General features: G+C 36.8%; 1 protein-coding gene across 1 annotated transcript in view; it reads left to right on the top strand.

The window, feature by feature from the left end:
* LOC130681275 (bromodomain adjacent to zinc finger domain protein 2B-like) overlaps nt 1-17,344 on the top strand; it is a 113,158-nt gene that overhangs the window by 76,527 nt on the left and 19,287 nt on the right. The window contains exons 8-15 of the mRNA XM_057493912.1: nt 627-692; nt 4,410-4,550; nt 6,817-7,071; nt 8,016-8,230; nt 9,100-9,174; nt 9,976-10,192; nt 15,124-15,186; nt 16,957-17,101. Coding sequence (XP_057349895.1) covers nt 627-692; nt 4,410-4,550; nt 6,817-7,071; nt 8,016-8,230; nt 9,100-9,174; nt 9,976-10,192; nt 15,124-15,186; nt 16,957-17,101 — 1,177 coding nt within the window. The remainder of the gene's footprint in view (nt 1-626; nt 693-4,409; nt 4,551-6,816; nt 7,072-8,015; nt 8,231-9,099; nt 9,175-9,975; nt 10,193-15,123; nt 15,187-16,956; nt 17,102-17,344) is intronic.

Below are 17,344 nucleotides of genomic sequence, written 5' to 3'. Positions count from 1 at the left end.
AATTTGATAGCATGAGCTTGATATTCATAATGTGCTTCATTAAAGGTTATGTTTCTATTATATTAGGGAAAAAACCTTGAATTTAACCACCGTACGTTAAATAGAGTTAATGTTATTTAAGTAATGGATTTATCTCAAATTTTAAGTATTACAAACGAAACTTCAAGTAAAGTAGACACGGGCATTTTTAAATGCTACTTATTTGTCCTTTAACCTTTATTGTTAAAATCGATCCCGTTTTTGTAAAGTTTCTACAGTGATCATGATTTACTTTCAAAAATCAGAAAAAGCAAAAAATGCCATAACATCATTTTTTTCTGTGATTAAGTTTTAAGGTAAAGTAACACTCAAATTATTTCAGACGTTTTACAGAGTTTGAAGAAAAAAACCTGACATTCTCTTACGAATTTAAGAATTTTTTTGTATATCTTAATTGTAATCTATACGTTACAAATGAAATCAGTATGTTAAACGTAACAAACTGAGGGGAAATCTGTAATTGTCTACATACACGTTACATACCGTTTGAACCTTGCGAGGCATGGAGCTCCGTTTCCAAGTCTAAGGTCATATTCAGGTTGTGGTGGTGCTGTTGCATGACTTTGCGACCTATTTTATATGCACAGGCTAAGAGGATAAAGAAGGAAGAAGCTGCAAAAGCCAAATTATTGGAGGCTGAGAAACGAAAACAGGTAAATGTAGAGGACAGTCAGAGTTTTTAGTTTTTTAATTTATTTTGTTATCCTTAATCCACTATGACATGAAGAACTTTGTTTACTAGGCTCCCCCCTTCACCAAGTTCCCCCCACAAACCCTATTACAGTCAGTGTCATCAGCGTAGTAAGATGTTGTAGAATCACTACGTGTCTTCTCTGCGTAGCACAGCCCTCCCCATGCCCCCACCGCACATTATACATGGTAAACGTAAGGCCCCCTTTCTGTTTGCCTGCCCTCATCCCTCCCTTCCCACCCATCCTCCCCAGTTCCTTTCCCTTTGGTAGCTGTGAGTCCATTCATGGGTTCTGTGGTTGTGCTGCTGTTTTGTTCCCTCAGTTTTTCTTTGTTCTTATACTCCACATACGAGTGAAATCATTTGGGACTTGTCTTTTCCTGCCTGGCTTATTTCACTGAGCATAGTACCCTCTAGATCCATCCATGTTCTTGCAAATGATAGGATTAATTTTGTTCTTATAGCTGAATAATACTCCACTGTGTGTATGTACCACCTCTTCTTTATCCATTCATCTACTGATGGACACTTAGGTTGCTTCCATTTCTCGGCTATTGTAAATGGTGCTGCGATAAACATAGAGGTGCATCTGTCTTTTTCAAACTGGGCTGCTGCATTCTTAGGGTAAATTCCCAGAAGTGGAATTCCTGGTTCAAATGTTATGTCTATTTTGAGCTTTCTGAGAAACCTCCATACTGCTTTCCACAATGGTTGAACTAATTTACATTCCCCCTAGCAATGTAGGAGGGTTCCTCTTTCTCCACAACCTCGCCAACATTTCTTGTTGTTTGTCTTTTGGATGGTGGCGATCCTTACTGGTGTGAGGTGATATCTCATTGTGGTTTTAATTTGCATTTCTCTGATGACTAGCGATGTGCAGCATCTTTTCATGTGTCTGTTGGCCATCTGAATTTCTTTGGAGAACTGTCTGTTCAGCTCCTCTGCACATTTTTTAATAGGATTATTCGCTTTTTGTTTGTTGAGGTGCACGAGCTCTTTATATATGTTGGATGTCAACCCTTTATCAGATCTGTCATTCATGCATATATTCCATACTGCAGGGTTCCTTTTTTTCTAACGAAGGTGTCCTTTGCTGTACATATGCTTTTCAGCTTGATATAGTCCCACTTGTTCATTTTTGCTTTTGTTTCCCTTGCCCTGAGAGATACTAGGAATTCGCTCATGTTTATGTCCAAAAGAGTTTTCCCGATGTTTTTATCCAAGAGTTTTTTGGTTTTATGACTTACATTCAGGTCTTTGATCCATTTTGAATCAGCATGTTATTTTTTTTTTAAGTAAACGCTGCGATGGTATACCAGTATCAATTATATTAAAAATAAAAACTCAAAATGACTATATGAAATAATGTTTAGCACAGATAAATGTATATAATGTGTGCTTTTATTGTATGTTTATATTTGTTTCTTTATATATGGGTTTTTTTGTGATGTCTTTAGCTCTTTAAGTAGCAGACCCCCAACTCAGAAGTGCAAACTGTTGGATAATGCTTTGTACTGTGTGGTGTTTCTCTCGATCAGAATGATCTCCCTAAAGCTACTTTGTGTTGTTTATAAGTTTCAAATGGCATCTGAAATCTGATTATGTCCTTGGATTATAACTTTCTCTTTGTTTCAATATTAAAAATTGAAGCCTATAGAAACAAAAGCCTAACGTTATCAGTTATTTACCAATAATAAAAAGAGTTACCATTAATTACTGGGATGTTGTTTGAGGGTCTTTTGAGGGGTTAAAATTTGGTTTCATGACTGTGATTTCAGATACTTAAAAATTCCTAAATATAACTTGAGTATTATTAACAAAGGTGTTTATCTCTGCTTTTGGATACAAGGTTTGTGTATAGATGAAAATTGAAAACATCAATTATGTTTGTCCACGATATAAAATGTAAAAAGTAGAGAAAAAGACTGGCTATTGAATATTTTCAATGACTACTAGTACAGATGTTAACGTATCTTTATTTATGTGGCATTTGTAGAATTAATCATTAATTCATGCTTAAATAAGTTTTATATGCTAAAGCACACCAAATATGTCCGTTAGAGTCAGATGATAATTACTATAGTCAGAAATAAAAATAATATTTAGATCAGTTGGTGAGGAATGTTGAAATGATACAGACATGAGAGTCAGGGAAAAGGATAAAAATCCCTCAAAACTGTGCCTGGCAAATTGTACAGCTGAGAATTGAATAGGTGCATTAAGAAATGGGTGAATAAATTAGTTCTTCTGACCACTCTAAGTTCACAGTAACGTGAGAGACATTAAACAGATAATTGTCCCAGAGTTCAATAAATGCTATGTTATGTGGGAGCCAAAAAAGAAATATTACAGTGCCTGAAGTAGTTGTGGGAAGAGTAAAAAAAAAAAAAAAGGCATATGTGTTGAGGAGGAGGAGCTGTGAATTCTAAGCAGGGCGGGGATGACATACACTAAGGTACAGCCTGATGACTGAGTTAGGGCCCTTGGGGTGAGGAAGACAAGGGGCAGAGGGAGTCAGTTTTAACCTTGTATGTACACCTGTCTTAGCTTTGTTGCTGCTTCTCCTCTTTCTCCTCCTCCTCCTCCATCTTCAGCAGCATCATCACATCATCATCCAAGCAGTGCCTCAAACTGTCACGCAGACTTTTCCCAACCCAGCTGTGTCAGTGTCACTAGGGCCTGGCGAATGCACCGAGAGTAAGACGTGAGACTGACCTTGTGGGGGCCTAGGTTGTGACTGTCTATATATGCCATTTGAAACTGGTTCTTTGAGTCATCTTACACGAGAACCACAGGATTTGCATTAGTCCTATACAGTTCATTAAAATTCAGTAAATAAATTAGTGACTAATTTGACTAATAAATTAAAATAGTGGATAAGTTCACTAAATTCACTGAATTTAGAGACGCCATGTTTCCCTTGAAGTATCTTTATTAGTAAACAAAAATGGATGCCTGTCACCAAGTTTTAAAGATCCTACTATTTTCAAAGATTTCTTGGAAATCTCCGTTTTATCCTAAAAATTGACCACACTCTTACCTTCTGTTCCATATTATAGCTATGGTTTTTTAATTGGAAAAAGTACTGCATATCACTAGTTAAAAATGATGCCCAAGAATACACATGCACACACACAGAGAACACACAGCTGGCCTTGGAACAATGTGACATTAAGGAAACAACTCTGCATATAACACCTGACTCCCCAGAAACTTAACTACTTATAATAGCCTACCATTGACTGGGAAGCCTTACTGATAACATAAGCAGATCATCAACCATATTTTTTATGTTGTATGTATTGTACGCTGTATTCTCACAATAAAGCTAGAGAAAAGAAAATGTTTTTTCAAATTGTTGCAGATCTCAAAAAAGTTACCAGTGTGTGTATTTTTTTTAAACCTGCATATAAGTGGACCCATGCAGTTCAAGCCTGTGCTGATTAAGGATCAACTGCACAAAAATATATACAGTCATAAGATTATTTTGAAAATCAAAGAGTGACAATACTGAAAAGCAAAATAAGTTATTTCTATGCAGTCCTAAGTCCGTCGCTTAAACCTGCTTGGACAGTTCTGTTCATGGACATAACACAGATCACTTTTTAAATTTTAACTAATGGCTTTTCAAACATAATAATGGTTAAAGAGACTATGTGGGCATGGTTTTCTTTTTAAGGAAAAAGAACGGTCGAAGCAAGAAAAACGTGATGAGAAACGATTAAAGAAAGAGCTTAAACTAGAGCAACGAAGATTAGAATTAGAAATTGCAAAAGAACTAAAGAAGCCTAATGAAGACATGTGCTTAGCAGACCAAAAGGTAAGTTATCATGTAAACCATTTCCTTAATAAGTTTAATTTTTCCTGTGTTCTCACCTCATTCGTCTGCCCGAGCTGCCAGTACGAAGGCTTTCACTTTCAGCTGAGCAGTGGATTTCCAAGTCTAGGTCAGTGTGCTTCTCCTGATGGCCACCAATAAGTCTGTTGACCTCCTGCGCTGGAAATGGAAGTTCTAAATATATAAGTGGTGGAGTGCTGCCAATCTTTTTCATTGAAATAAAAACACTGTACAAATGTACAAGGGGGAATGATAAAAGTAGATAAGATTTCTGTTTCATTTGGTCCTTCCTATATGTTTAGATACAGAAAGATCTGCCTTCTCCTCAAACCCCCTTAGATATTTAAATAAATCAGGATTTATAATCTGTAACCTCCTTCAGTGCTTTAGACTTGTTAGCTAACTTCATTGAGTATGTTGACTACTTTCCAGGCACTGTGCTAAGTGTTTTTTACGTATGAATTCTCCCATTTAACCCTCACCACAATCCTGTTGAAGAGGTATTTATGCCCATTTACAAGTGAGAAACTTTGACACAAAGAGGTGAAGGAACTTGCCCAAGATGACACAACTCATAAGTGGCACCTTGGATCCAAACTCCAATTTGTTAAACTCCAGGGTCCATACTGTTTATCACCTTGAAAGCCAAGAAATGTGTCCAGTGAGAGGACCTCATGTGTTTTCTCTCCTGTTGTTTTCACAGATGTTGCTAAAATACGTAAAAGTAGAAATTTGGAAAGAGCGTGATAATCATGTTAACTGGCATAATTTATATACTTATCAGAAGAAATCAATTATGTTTGGCTATAGTTAAGATGGTATTTGTAGAAAATTGTCAATAATACATATTTCTGTAATACTGTCAATAATAGTATAATTAGTCAATAGGATCTATATTATATGCCATGTTCATCTGATAATACAAAGAGTGATTGTCTCTTTTCAGCTTTTTCTAAAGCACTTAAAGCAAAAATATCCTAGTGGGGATTTAGTTATAATAATATTCTTACTTAGCACAAATGCTTTTAACTACAAATAAAAGTATAAACACTAGTTTTAGTAAAACTGCATGTTTAAATTTTCCTATGTCCAGAGAGGGTACATAGGTTAGTTGACACATTTAGTAGGCTCACAGTGAGCAATTTTTGAAAAATCCTAAAAGATCTCTATTTTCTTGAATTTGTTATTTCTGTTTAAATCCACATGCAGTAAATCAAATATAGAAGTCCATTTTAAGCCTTTTGATAGCTTTGTTATATAAATTTTTTAAATCACATGGTATGTGTATGATATGGTTCAAGAAAAAAGATTCAGACTTAGATGGTTTGGTTTTCAAATGGAACCTGTAAGGTTTGTGTGCTATCAGATATTATCCGCAGTTCTGTTTCCACACAGTATCACTAGAGAAGGTCCTTGGTTAGTTGTTTCAGTAAGTGCAGGGTGGAGGAACATTGTTTAACAAAGACCAGTGAAATAGAAATATGTAAAAGTTCATTTTTTTCTAATCAAAATTTGAAATACTATTATTAAGTCTCATTCATGGCCTTATTGCCTTATTTACTTCCTAAATATTCATGACAACTGGTACTACAGTTTTGTCATTAAAATGTTACTATGTGAGCACATTTGAGAAGTAGCAAAAGAAGCTGCTTTCTAATGGGAGTATTGAAATTCAATATTAGTGTTTTGCTACAAGCCTAGAGACTGTTAGTTGCAGTGTAACTGGGTTCTTGATAGGATCATGGGTTCTGGTCATGTGGACCAAATAGTTTATCTGCATTAATTAGCCAAAGATGGTACCATTCTCCCATCGGCCCATAGATACACGGTAGTTTCTGAGCAACCAAACAAGCATGAATTATTAATCAGTCTCCATCATTAGAAGAAATTAGTACACGTGCCCTACTTAGTATGTCCATGGCCAAGTACTTTTGAAATGCTTATTTCTTCTGTTGCTCCAGTTATGGAACCCATGTTCTATCAATATGTTAATTAAAATTTGTGTTCTTTTTTCAGAATTCTGAGTTCGTATTGAGTTCCACTAAAACTTATTGATGGTTGCTTGGTTTCAAAATCCCATGCTTAGTACTATGGGGTTGCAGAAATGCCCTCAGGGAATCCACAGTCTAGACGGAAAACCACTGGCAGAATTCAAGAGCAAAGAAAGACGGCAACTTGTTCTATTTCAGAAAATCTGAAGTCATAGCCGTTTTAGTTAATTAGTTTTTTATTTTATTTTATTTTTCAGCCTTTGCCAGAGTTGCCTCGTATTCCAGGACTTGTCCTCTCTGGAAGTACATTTTCAAACTGTCTCATTGTGGTGCAGTTCTTACGAGTCTTCGGTAAAGCTTTAGGCTTTAATGGGAATACTGATGTTCCAGACCTGAGTATTCTTCAAGAGGGATTGCTGAATCTAGGGGACAGCATGGCTGAGGTACAAGACCTGCTTGTGAGGCTCCTGTCAGCTGCTGTGTGTGATCCAGGTCTAATTACAGGATACAAGGTAAAAAAACAAAATACAAAAAGTGATTTTAATTTGTACCCTCAGTGCACTGATAACTGGCTTTAGCATATTAGCAGAAGAGTGTATACACTGATCTAGTTTTTTCTGCATCTCACAAAGTTAAGTGTAGATTTGCTTTCAGTTGCAAATGGTCCACATCTAGGGAAACCTGGTTCATAAAGCCTACAGAATGTAGATATTCCCAGATTACTCTTATTTTTCTCTAGCTTTTGGCCAAAACCAAGTGACTTAAGGAAAGTGATATTCAGCAAAAGAGAATTTATAAATCATAAAGAATTAAAATTTATGTATGCCTTCTGAAATTATGCTGTGTGCTCTCAATCACTGTGAACAATTGAGGCTAGTGACAGCACCTCTAAGATCAGCATGTTAAGACTCTGTACCTCTCAGTGGATACTCAAGAAATTCAAGTGGATCATAATTCCAGCTAAGATACACATTTCAGTCAGCTTTGCTGTAGATAATATGATGGAGAGAGAAGTTTCCAGGTGCACCAGTTGCTTGTTCTTCCATTTTCCTATTTAGGATACCAGACAATAAAGTCCATGACACTCTAGAGCTGGAAAACACAACAGTAGTGCCCCTGGGCCTCCCGCAACCAGTACTGATAGAACGCCTAGATAAAGCCTTAGAAAGCTTGAGATAGTTTCTATAGTCAAAGAAGGTATGATATCTACTCATGACTTCACATACTCTCCTTCCTGCCTGTTAACCAAGGGTCTAAAGAAGGAATAGAAAGACGCAAGTACTCAAATACCTGTCTATCATCTGTTGTCTATTTTTATCTTTACTTCATTTCAAGTGTGAATTAAGCCCTTTTCAGTAATACATAGATAATATAATAAAAACATTTAAAAATCTTAATTGTTTTTATGTTCTGTACGGTTAGGAACAATACTGACAAAAATGCCAAACTTTTATAGGCCGAAACAGCTCTTGGAGAACATTTGCTGAATGTTGGTATGAATCGAGACAATGTTTCCGAGATCTTGCAGATCTTTATGGAGGCCCGTTGTGGACAGACTGAGCTCACCGAAAGCCTGAGGACCAAGGCTTTCCAGGCCCACACTCCGGCCCAGAAAGCCTCGGCGCTGGCCTTCCTGATCAGTGAGCTGGCGTGCAGCAGGAGGGTGGTGAGGTGAGCCCGTGCCTAGACTTCTCTGGCGCTTCCTTCCTGTTCTCAATTTGTCTAATCGAAATAATTTATATGACAAAGTAACACAAATTACCCATGCAAAATCCAAAGTTTACAGAGTAGCACAAAGAAAACAAAATTACACTTAACCTCACCATTCAGAGATGACTACTACTACTACTACTATTTTAATGCATTTACTGCAGTCTGTTGAAAAGAAAATTTGGATCTTACTGCATGTTCTTTGCTACCATTTTGTTTACTTAATAATTCTGTTAATTATTCATATAAGGAAACATAAAAATAGTTTTTTCTTACCATGCCACCAGAAGGTAGCACCTTTGCAAGAATCCGGAATTTTTTCTTTCTTTGACATCTTTCAGTGATAAATAACTACGTGATTTTCCTTCATAGCCATTAATAGAATTATCCAGCTTTTTATTTTATTATTTGCTAATAACAATTTAATATTAGTTTATTGATGTATTGTACTTTTTAAAAACTTACATTTAAGAGTCAAAGTAAATTTTGCACTCTAGTATTTCAAGTTTTGGTGAACAAATCCATATTCATCTTGTTCTTTCTATTCATTATTTTACATATTTTAATTATTGTTACTTTTAGTTCTTTTCCTTTCTAGGAAACGGATCAATCTGTATATTTCAGAGCCATGCATTTCTACCATTGGTGGACATACTAAGTCTTCTGTATATCTCTTAGCTGTGATACTGTATTGATATAATTTTTCACTTGTTTTCGCTACTCATTGACATCACTTTTAGTTAGCAAGAAATGGCAACAGTTTACTCACCATGTTAACATATTGCATAATGGATTAATTTCTGTCTTCTAATAAACTTTTGCATTGACAGTGAAATTGACAAGAACACTGATTATATGTCAAACTTGAGGAGAGATAAATGGATGGTAGAAGGTAAACTCAGCAAGTAAGTCCTGTTTTATTAAAGTTAGTATACTGTTTCCCATTGTACAAATTCCCCAGTAAAACATAAATTCCAAACACAGAATTTAAAGTTTATTATGTGTAAGAAATAAAAAAAGGTAAAGCTTAATTAAGATGAATTAAGAAATTAATAAAACCTAGGATGAGAGTCTGCAGTGGACAAAAGTTGTAATTAGAGTCATTGAACATCTTATGCTTCAGACTTAGAAAAAAGTCAGTTTACATTTTTGCTCCCAAAGAAGTCAAGCAATCACGTTTTCTAAGATTGTTGTTGGCTATCAAGTTAGTTTTGTCATAAGTAGAATCTGTTTAGAACTGCCACTTTTAAAAATTGCTTTCTAATTAAAGTTTGCTTTCATAGAGTCTAAAATATCCAAATGTATTCAGAATTAAAGCTTAATTAGTTTCCCGCCAGGAAATATAATGCTGAAATTACTCAATTTCTATGTAAGAGGAGATTTCTTTGTATAATTTGAACAGAAATTTTTTCAGTCTGAAAGCATGGGATCAGGAATTATCATTGGTCATTGCTAGAGTTAATTTTTTCAGCTAAGTTTTATTTTTAAAATATATTCTAATTCCAGAGAGATCCAGAATAATTCTTAAAAGTCAATATATTCTGTAATTTCTGGAAACATATTTCTTAAATTTCTTTAATTCTAATTTTATTGCCATTGACTTAATACTCACCGTAAGGCATTTTTGCTTAAAACTCACGTTATTTTCTCTAAAATATATGAAGAGAAGATTTTCTTGTACATCCTAATTTTGTTACATTTTAAAGGCTCCGAATCATTTATGCTAAGAAAGCAGGCAAGAGAGACACTTCAGGTGGCATCGATCTTGGAGAAGAGCAGCACGCGTCGGCCACCCCCACAGCAGGATACAAGCGAAGAAGGAAGGGCGGCGACAGTGACGCTGATGGCAACGAGGAGGAGGAGGAGGAGGAGGAAGACAAGGAAGACAGAAAAGGAAAGAAAACTGATGTCTGTGAAGATGAGGTAATCAAGTTTAGGTAGATTTTATTACTTGACAAAGATAACATAACATACTGAAAACAGAATTTGGGGGTCAGGTGGATTTGGGTTTGAATTCCATTTTGACACTTACTTGCCTCAGTTTCTTCATCTGAAAACTGAATATTTATAACAATCACCTCGTAAAGTTTTTTGTGATGGTTTAATAATTGCCCACACATGGGATGGGCTTACACTGAATAAACAAAGGCAAGTTTTTCTTTTTATAGAACATATTGAGAGTTCTTCAAAGAACCATGTAGATTCTTAATTTCAGTTATCCTCTTTCATTCTGGTAAAATCCTAGCTTATATGTGTACAATACTTCATGCCTTGAAAGTATTGTCACATTTAGTGAAACTGATGTATTTCTCAAGCATCATCAGTGTATCATGTGCCTCGCTCTGGGCACTTTTGATCAAAGATGAGTAAGGTACCGAAAGTCCTTTCTCAACTTGCAGTCTCATTGAGGAAGATTTGCCGTAAGAAAATGTAATGTACTACATGTTAACTGCTTTGCCGGCGGTATCTACTCTGTGCTAGGCAGGCGGAAAGGAAGGGCATTGAACCTTTATGAGGAATAGGTCCTCAACGAAGGCTTTCTGGGCCCACTGGCTGAGGCTAAAAGGTGGGCTGAATGTTAACCTGGGGAAGAACCCCTAGAGAAGTGCTTGGGCAAAAAGCACAGCATAAACGGACGTAGGAATCTGAAACCACGATGCGCCTTAAGTGACTGACAAGTGCTTCATTGTTATTAGAGAGCCTCCTAGCAACAACTGTGAACTAGGATTTACACTTTTTTGGTAGGAGGAAGCCATTGCTTCCTCTTTGTAAGTGACAGAATGACAGAGTCACACTTGCTTTTTTTAGTGGCTCCCTATGGCAGCTCCATGGAAAATAGAAGTAGATTTGGGGTAGGGCAAGATCAGAGGTGGGAAGGTCGGTCAGGAGATGTTGCAAGAGTTTAATGAGTTGTAGGGTCCCAAACGAGCCCGATGGTAGTTGGGAAGAAGGAGGAAACGATTTCAGTAAATACTTAGGGAGAAGAATGAGTAGTATTTGAACTGGTAGGTTGATGGAAGGGTAGGATTGATGCCCGACCATCTGGTTTGGGAGGCTGCGTGGTATTCTTGCCATTAACTGAGTTAGAGAAATCAGGAGGAACAGAATAAATAGATGATAGAGGAGGAGGGGAGTGCAGATCAGATAGTGGAAGACAAGAAACGATGGTGGGTTCATTTTGGACATGTTACGGTTGAGGTGCCTTTGCAGCAGTTCTGCAGTAAGTTGGATATAAGAATCTGAAGCCTAAAGATGAGTTCAGTCATGAACATATAGATCTGGAAGTTATTCACACAGACAGTAGTTTAAAATCATGAGGTGGGTGATTTCTGTACAGGGTGATTGGTTTAGGGAACATAGCAGTAGACTGAAGTTGGAACCCCAAAGGGATGTCAACATTTCAGAAGATCCCGTAGGGCTTCTTGTTGAAGAAGGAGCAGTCGTAGAGGTAGGAGATGTCTGTAATGGTTCAAGGATCTCTGAGGCCATCACCAGAGTCAGTGACTCACTAGGAAGACTCACACATCAGAATCAGAGAGAAAAGACGTGTGAGCCACAGCCCAGAGGAAACCAGACCCACACTGTTAAGAGTCTTTTCCCAGTGGAGTCACACAGGATGGGCTTCAGTCTCCTAGGAATGAGTTATGACAAGTATAAAACTCCCAGGAGAAAAACAGGTGTTCAGTATACACCCCATTGTTAGCCCAGTTGGGTTCCAGTGAGCCAGTCTATCAGCGTGGGAGGAAACCCTGTGAAATCCAAGTTCCCAGACACCAGCCAGGGACCAGCCTTGTACGCGGGCCTTTCAAATAGAGCAGTCAGACCTGCAATGTCAGCTCTTTTCTACCCATGTAGTAGTAGCAAAAATCAAGAAAACTGAACATTTCAAAGGAGGGAGTGATAAACAATGTTAACGTAGCAGGAGTCTAGTGTGATGAGGATCGAAAGTGTCTGTGGGATCGGGCAAGGCAGAGGTCACTGGGGACCAGTGGCAGCACAGTCGTTAGTCGGGTCAGAGCAGGAGCTGGGTGGCGAAGGATCGAGCACCATAGAAGGTGAGGAGGTGAGATGACTTCTGTAAGCATTGTGCCTCAGAGGAAAAGGTGGTTCCTAAAGGGGACAGACAACCAAGGGTTACTCAGATGTGAAAGGCTAAATATGATTTCGGGTTGAAGGGAGTCAGTAAGAGAGGGGGTTGAAGATATAAAGAAAATAATCAATGGGGCAAGGTAGATAAACTCTACTAAAATTTGTTACTACTTATTTAAATATCATTAATGTCTCTTAACCACATATATCATTTAAAGTGACTTTTTAATTGAATTATAGGTAGATTATAGGGTTTCATTGAGTAAAATCCTGGCAAATGTATATGTTGTTAATGTGAGAAAACAGTTTAAAAACTTTTTAAGATAATAATTTTAGGACCTAACAAGTCAAAATAACATTTCTTTTAAGTGATTTTAGAGTTATCTGTTATGATGAAGAACTGGTAGCCACTTATCAATTGCCTTAAAAAATTTAACTATTTAATGAGCCCAATGATAGGATAGATACATTATTCCTCAAAAAGTAGGTTTAGATTCTTGATTAAAGTTTGGGGAGAGTGCCAGGAATTAAAACTCCCTAGAAGATGCATTTCAGGGAGCCTTTCCGTTGAGACCCGTGTGATCGCTCTCTGTTAGAAGGTCCTGCCCTTGACTAAGTCCATCCCCCTTTGTCTCAAAGATGATTCCCTCTTCTCCACACTCCTCATTCCTTCAGCACATGGAGTCTGTATACCTAAACCTTAGAATTGTGTTGAAACCTACGTGAGCTCTAACTTCACAAGTTGGCCTGGTAACAGGTTATGTGGATGATCGAACTTTGACACATAGGGACATACAGTGGCCTCTCTTTTGGTTGGGAAATCATGGAGAACCACGGCAGAGATGAGTTCTTTGTGCTTAGTCTCCTTGCCTTTCTCTCTGACCTTTTAAGTTCTACACATCTCTTAAAATTATAAGGACTATTAGTCAAAACTCCTTTGCTTTAAACAAACCTTAGTAGACACTTTACTTCCTTTTCATCTTAGGGAGAGTCTTAGAAACAGCACTAAGTTTATTTGACTGATACATAGTTACTTTGATGTCTTTTGCAAGTATTTTTTATTACTGTTGCTTGAATTGTATTTTTGTGTAAGCATATTATCAAACATTTGCCCTGCGAGTCAAAAGATCACTTTAGAACCATACAGACATGTAATTATGTAATTATCTATTTGAGGGTCATTGGGCCTGTTCTCTTTTAAGACTTCTTTCCTGAAGTAGAAATTGTGTTACTGTTAGCACAAACAGTATGCCTAAATGCCTCTGTAACTTGCTCCCCTAAACTGGATGAGAAGTAGATAAACGATAGCTTATACTAAAGCTTCTTTCCATTTCCTTTTGTTGGGGAGATAACTACTCATCCAGAAATACCTGCTCATGAGTGGTTGGTGGCAGTGTGGCTTTTTAAAAATGCTTCTAGAAAATGAGCACCGGAAACAAATTTTACTTTTTTAAACCTAAGAGGTACCTGCATTTTCTAGATACAATTTTCAGAAAGAGGGAAAGTAACCAGTTTGCACACTGTGTGCCTGGAAGTTTGCTGGTTACTTTCAGATCTGTTCTCCTCGGCCCTCACAGATGCCCCCATGTTACAGGAAATGTTGTTATCAATCTACAGGTAAGGAAATAGTCTTAGAAGAGTTAAGTAGTTTGCCCATAGGAAGTAGCGTGGCTACGATACAAAGAAAAGACATGTGCCTTTTACTTTATGCTTTCCCTCTAAAACATATAATTTGGTGGTTGTTTTCCTATATTCATTTTCTAGAATGAAAAATTTCATGTAATCACCAGTAAAGTACCACTTACGAAATTAGTATTATATATCGTAGGGATTATTTTTCTTATAAAAGCTCAATGTGTTCAAAATATAACTTACCTTCTTTGCCCTAAAAATGACTCCAGTGAGTCACTGGTACCAAATGAATGGTACCAGTAGTTTTGCAGTCTCCCAGATTTAAACTCTTACCATAATTTACTACTTCCTTTGTCTCCCTCACCCCTCTCTGCCTCATACCCATGAGTGGCCATGACTTAACATTTCTAATTAGGTAATACTCTCTTACGTCCATTTGCTTTTCTCCGTTTCTGTTTCTTTTACCTATGTAAGTCCCACATTCTCCGTCCCTCTTGAGTCACTGCAGTGGAATACTAACCAGATTTGACAATGTTCATCCTTTCCCTGCTCCAGGCCATCTTAGGACTATTGCCGTATTATCTTTGTAAGCGTAGTTCTCACGTTTAACCTCCCTCAAAGGATCACGTTATTGACCATGGTCAAGCATTTATAGCTCTAGATCGTTTAACCCTGAACTCATCCTTGCCTCATCTCCTGTCTTACCTCTTCGTGTACCTTTCATGTCAAGATACATCAGACTCTTTCTGGAATGCCCTGCGCTTTCTCTGATTGATCGAATCCGAACCATTCTTCGGTAGCTAATTAAGACACAACTTCTTCCATGTAGCCTCTCTCGGTAAAGATTCCCACTAAAAGTAATCTCACCCTCTCCTGAACTCCATGACTCTTAAATCTCTACCTCTTTTGGGGTCCCTATGGCTTCCTCTGTGTAGTGGTTTTTATTTCCATAGTGTGATGTGCATGTGTCTCCCTACCAGATTATTAGTTTACAAAGAACCAAGAGCTGAGGCTTACTCATTCCCATAGGGCCTATCCTAGTGCTTTGCATAAAGGAGGCCTTCATTAAATACCCACAGATTGATTGAATAAATCTTAAAACTTTAAATGATACTGTATTTTGTCATGTATAGGATGAAGGTGACCAAGCAGCAAGTGTTGAAGAGCTAGAAAGACAGATTGAAAAGCTGAGTAAAGTAAGCAGTTTTCAGATTATAGCTTACATCATTTTTGCAGTGTTTTAAAAATCCACCTTGTATGGGATTCCTTTTTTGTGACTGCTAAATAAAAGCAAGCTTCTTGTAAGTAATTAAAATGGAGAGCTCCAGAAACATTCTCACAATTAAACCGTAAAAGTTTCTTGCCAATGTTAAAGTCCTCCCTCTTAAGACATGGTACTAACTTAATCAAGAGCTATATTCTTTAGCTCTTTATTTAAATACAAAATATCAATAAATGCATGGTTTTATTTCTTGGAATTCATAACTTTTAAAATTCAGTCAGATTTCATGTTAATAGTTTCAGCATCCTGTGTTTTATTTATTTTATTTATTTATTTTTTTTTTTTTCTAGATAATTATTTTTTATTGAAGGGTAGTTGACACACAGTATTACATTACATTAGTTTCAGGTGTACAACATAGTGATTCCACATTTATATACATGACAATTCTAGGTACCAGCTATCACCATACCAAGCTGTTACAATATCTTGACTATATTCATTATATCCCGGTTACTTATTATTTTACCATTGGAAGTGTGTACTTTTTTTTTTTTTTTTTTGTGAGGGCATCTCTCATATTTATTGATCAAATGGTTGTTAACAACAATAAAATTCTGTATAGGGGAGTCAATGCTCAATGCACAATCATTAATCCACTCCAAGCCTAATTTTCGTCAGTCTCCAATCTTCTGAGGCATAACAAACAAGTTCTTACATGGAGAACAAATTCTTACATTGTGAATTAAGTTCTTACATGGTGAACAGTACAAGGGCAGCCATCACAGAAACCTTCAGTTTTGCTCATGCATTATGAACTATGAACAGTCAGTTCAAATAGGAATACTCATTTGATTTTTATACTTGATTTATATGTGGATACCACATTTCTCTCTTTATTATTATTATTTTTAATAAAATGCTGAAGTGGTAGGTAGATACAAGATAAAGGTAGAAAACATAGTTTAGTGTTGTAAGAGAGCAAATGTGGATGATCAGGTGTGTGCCTGTAGACTATGTGTTAATCCAAGGTAGACGAGGGCAATAAAACATCCACGTATGCAGAAGATTTCTCTCAGAACAGGGGGGGTGAGGTTCTAAGCCTCACCTCTGTTGATCCCCAATTTCTCACCTGTCCTGTGTTTTATTTTACATTAGTGTACTTGTGGGTTTTATTTGCACTGGATCTATAGACTGTATATGTATGTACTTCTCATGTAAAACTGAATTTCAGTAGCATTAGTGAAGTATTTCAGGATTAGTATTATGAGATATCTGTATTTTATGTCATTAGATTCATCACACAGTTATTCCAAAATTTAGTCATATGCTGCCTAAGGTCTGCAGCATGAGTATAAAAATAGGCAAATACAGGTATATGTGAGTATTATTTGTTACACACTGTAATCATTAGAATTGAGCCAATTGTCTTTGGCTCAGTGAAACACTTGATCACATTGTTTATTACCAAATATAAGACATGCTTTACGATAAGATATCTAATAAAACAAAACGTTTTTTAATCCTTGGCAACAAAAATATTCTAATTACCCTCAAAGTAATTTCTGTCTTTACAACTGTTACTGGAACTGAAGTCAGACGTGTGATATCAGTTCTTTTGCTGCCTTTCTTCAATAGTGAAATCTAGCTGCTCTAAAGCCATGATAAGTATAAAGTCACTTAAATATCCATTTTTAAAGCACTTAACACCCATAGCATAATTGTATGCATCATTTTTTAACAGCAACAGAGTCAGTACAGAAGGGAGCTCTTCGATGCGTCTCACTCTTTACGTTCAGTGATGTTTGGCCAGGATCGTTACAGACGTCGGTATTGGATTTTTCCCCAGTGTGGGGGGATTTTTGTAGAAGGCATGGAGAGCGCTGCAGGTAGGAGCCATTAATCTGTTACAAAGTAATATAACAAACCATACGTTTTAAAACCCTGTTACTCCTTCGATATATTGTGTGCTTCCAGAATCAAATGTGCATTGTGGATAAACATTGTAAAACCTTGTTTTTCATTTCTTTTGAACTCATAATGCCCCTTTCACTGATAAATATTCCTTTCCAGTCCATGATTTTTCTTCTTCTGCACTTTCTGACATCCACCCATTTAGTGGACACAGATCT

Source organism: Manis pentadactyla, chromosome 16 (assembly GCF_030020395.1).
Source record: "Manis pentadactyla isolate mManPen7 chromosome 16, mManPen7.hap1, whole genome shotgun sequence".
NCBI lineage: Eukaryota > Metazoa > Chordata > Mammalia > Pholidota > Manidae > Manis > Manis pentadactyla.
The sequence above is the reverse complement of the archived record's forward strand: the minus strand, read 5'-3'. Positions and strand labels throughout refer to the sequence as shown.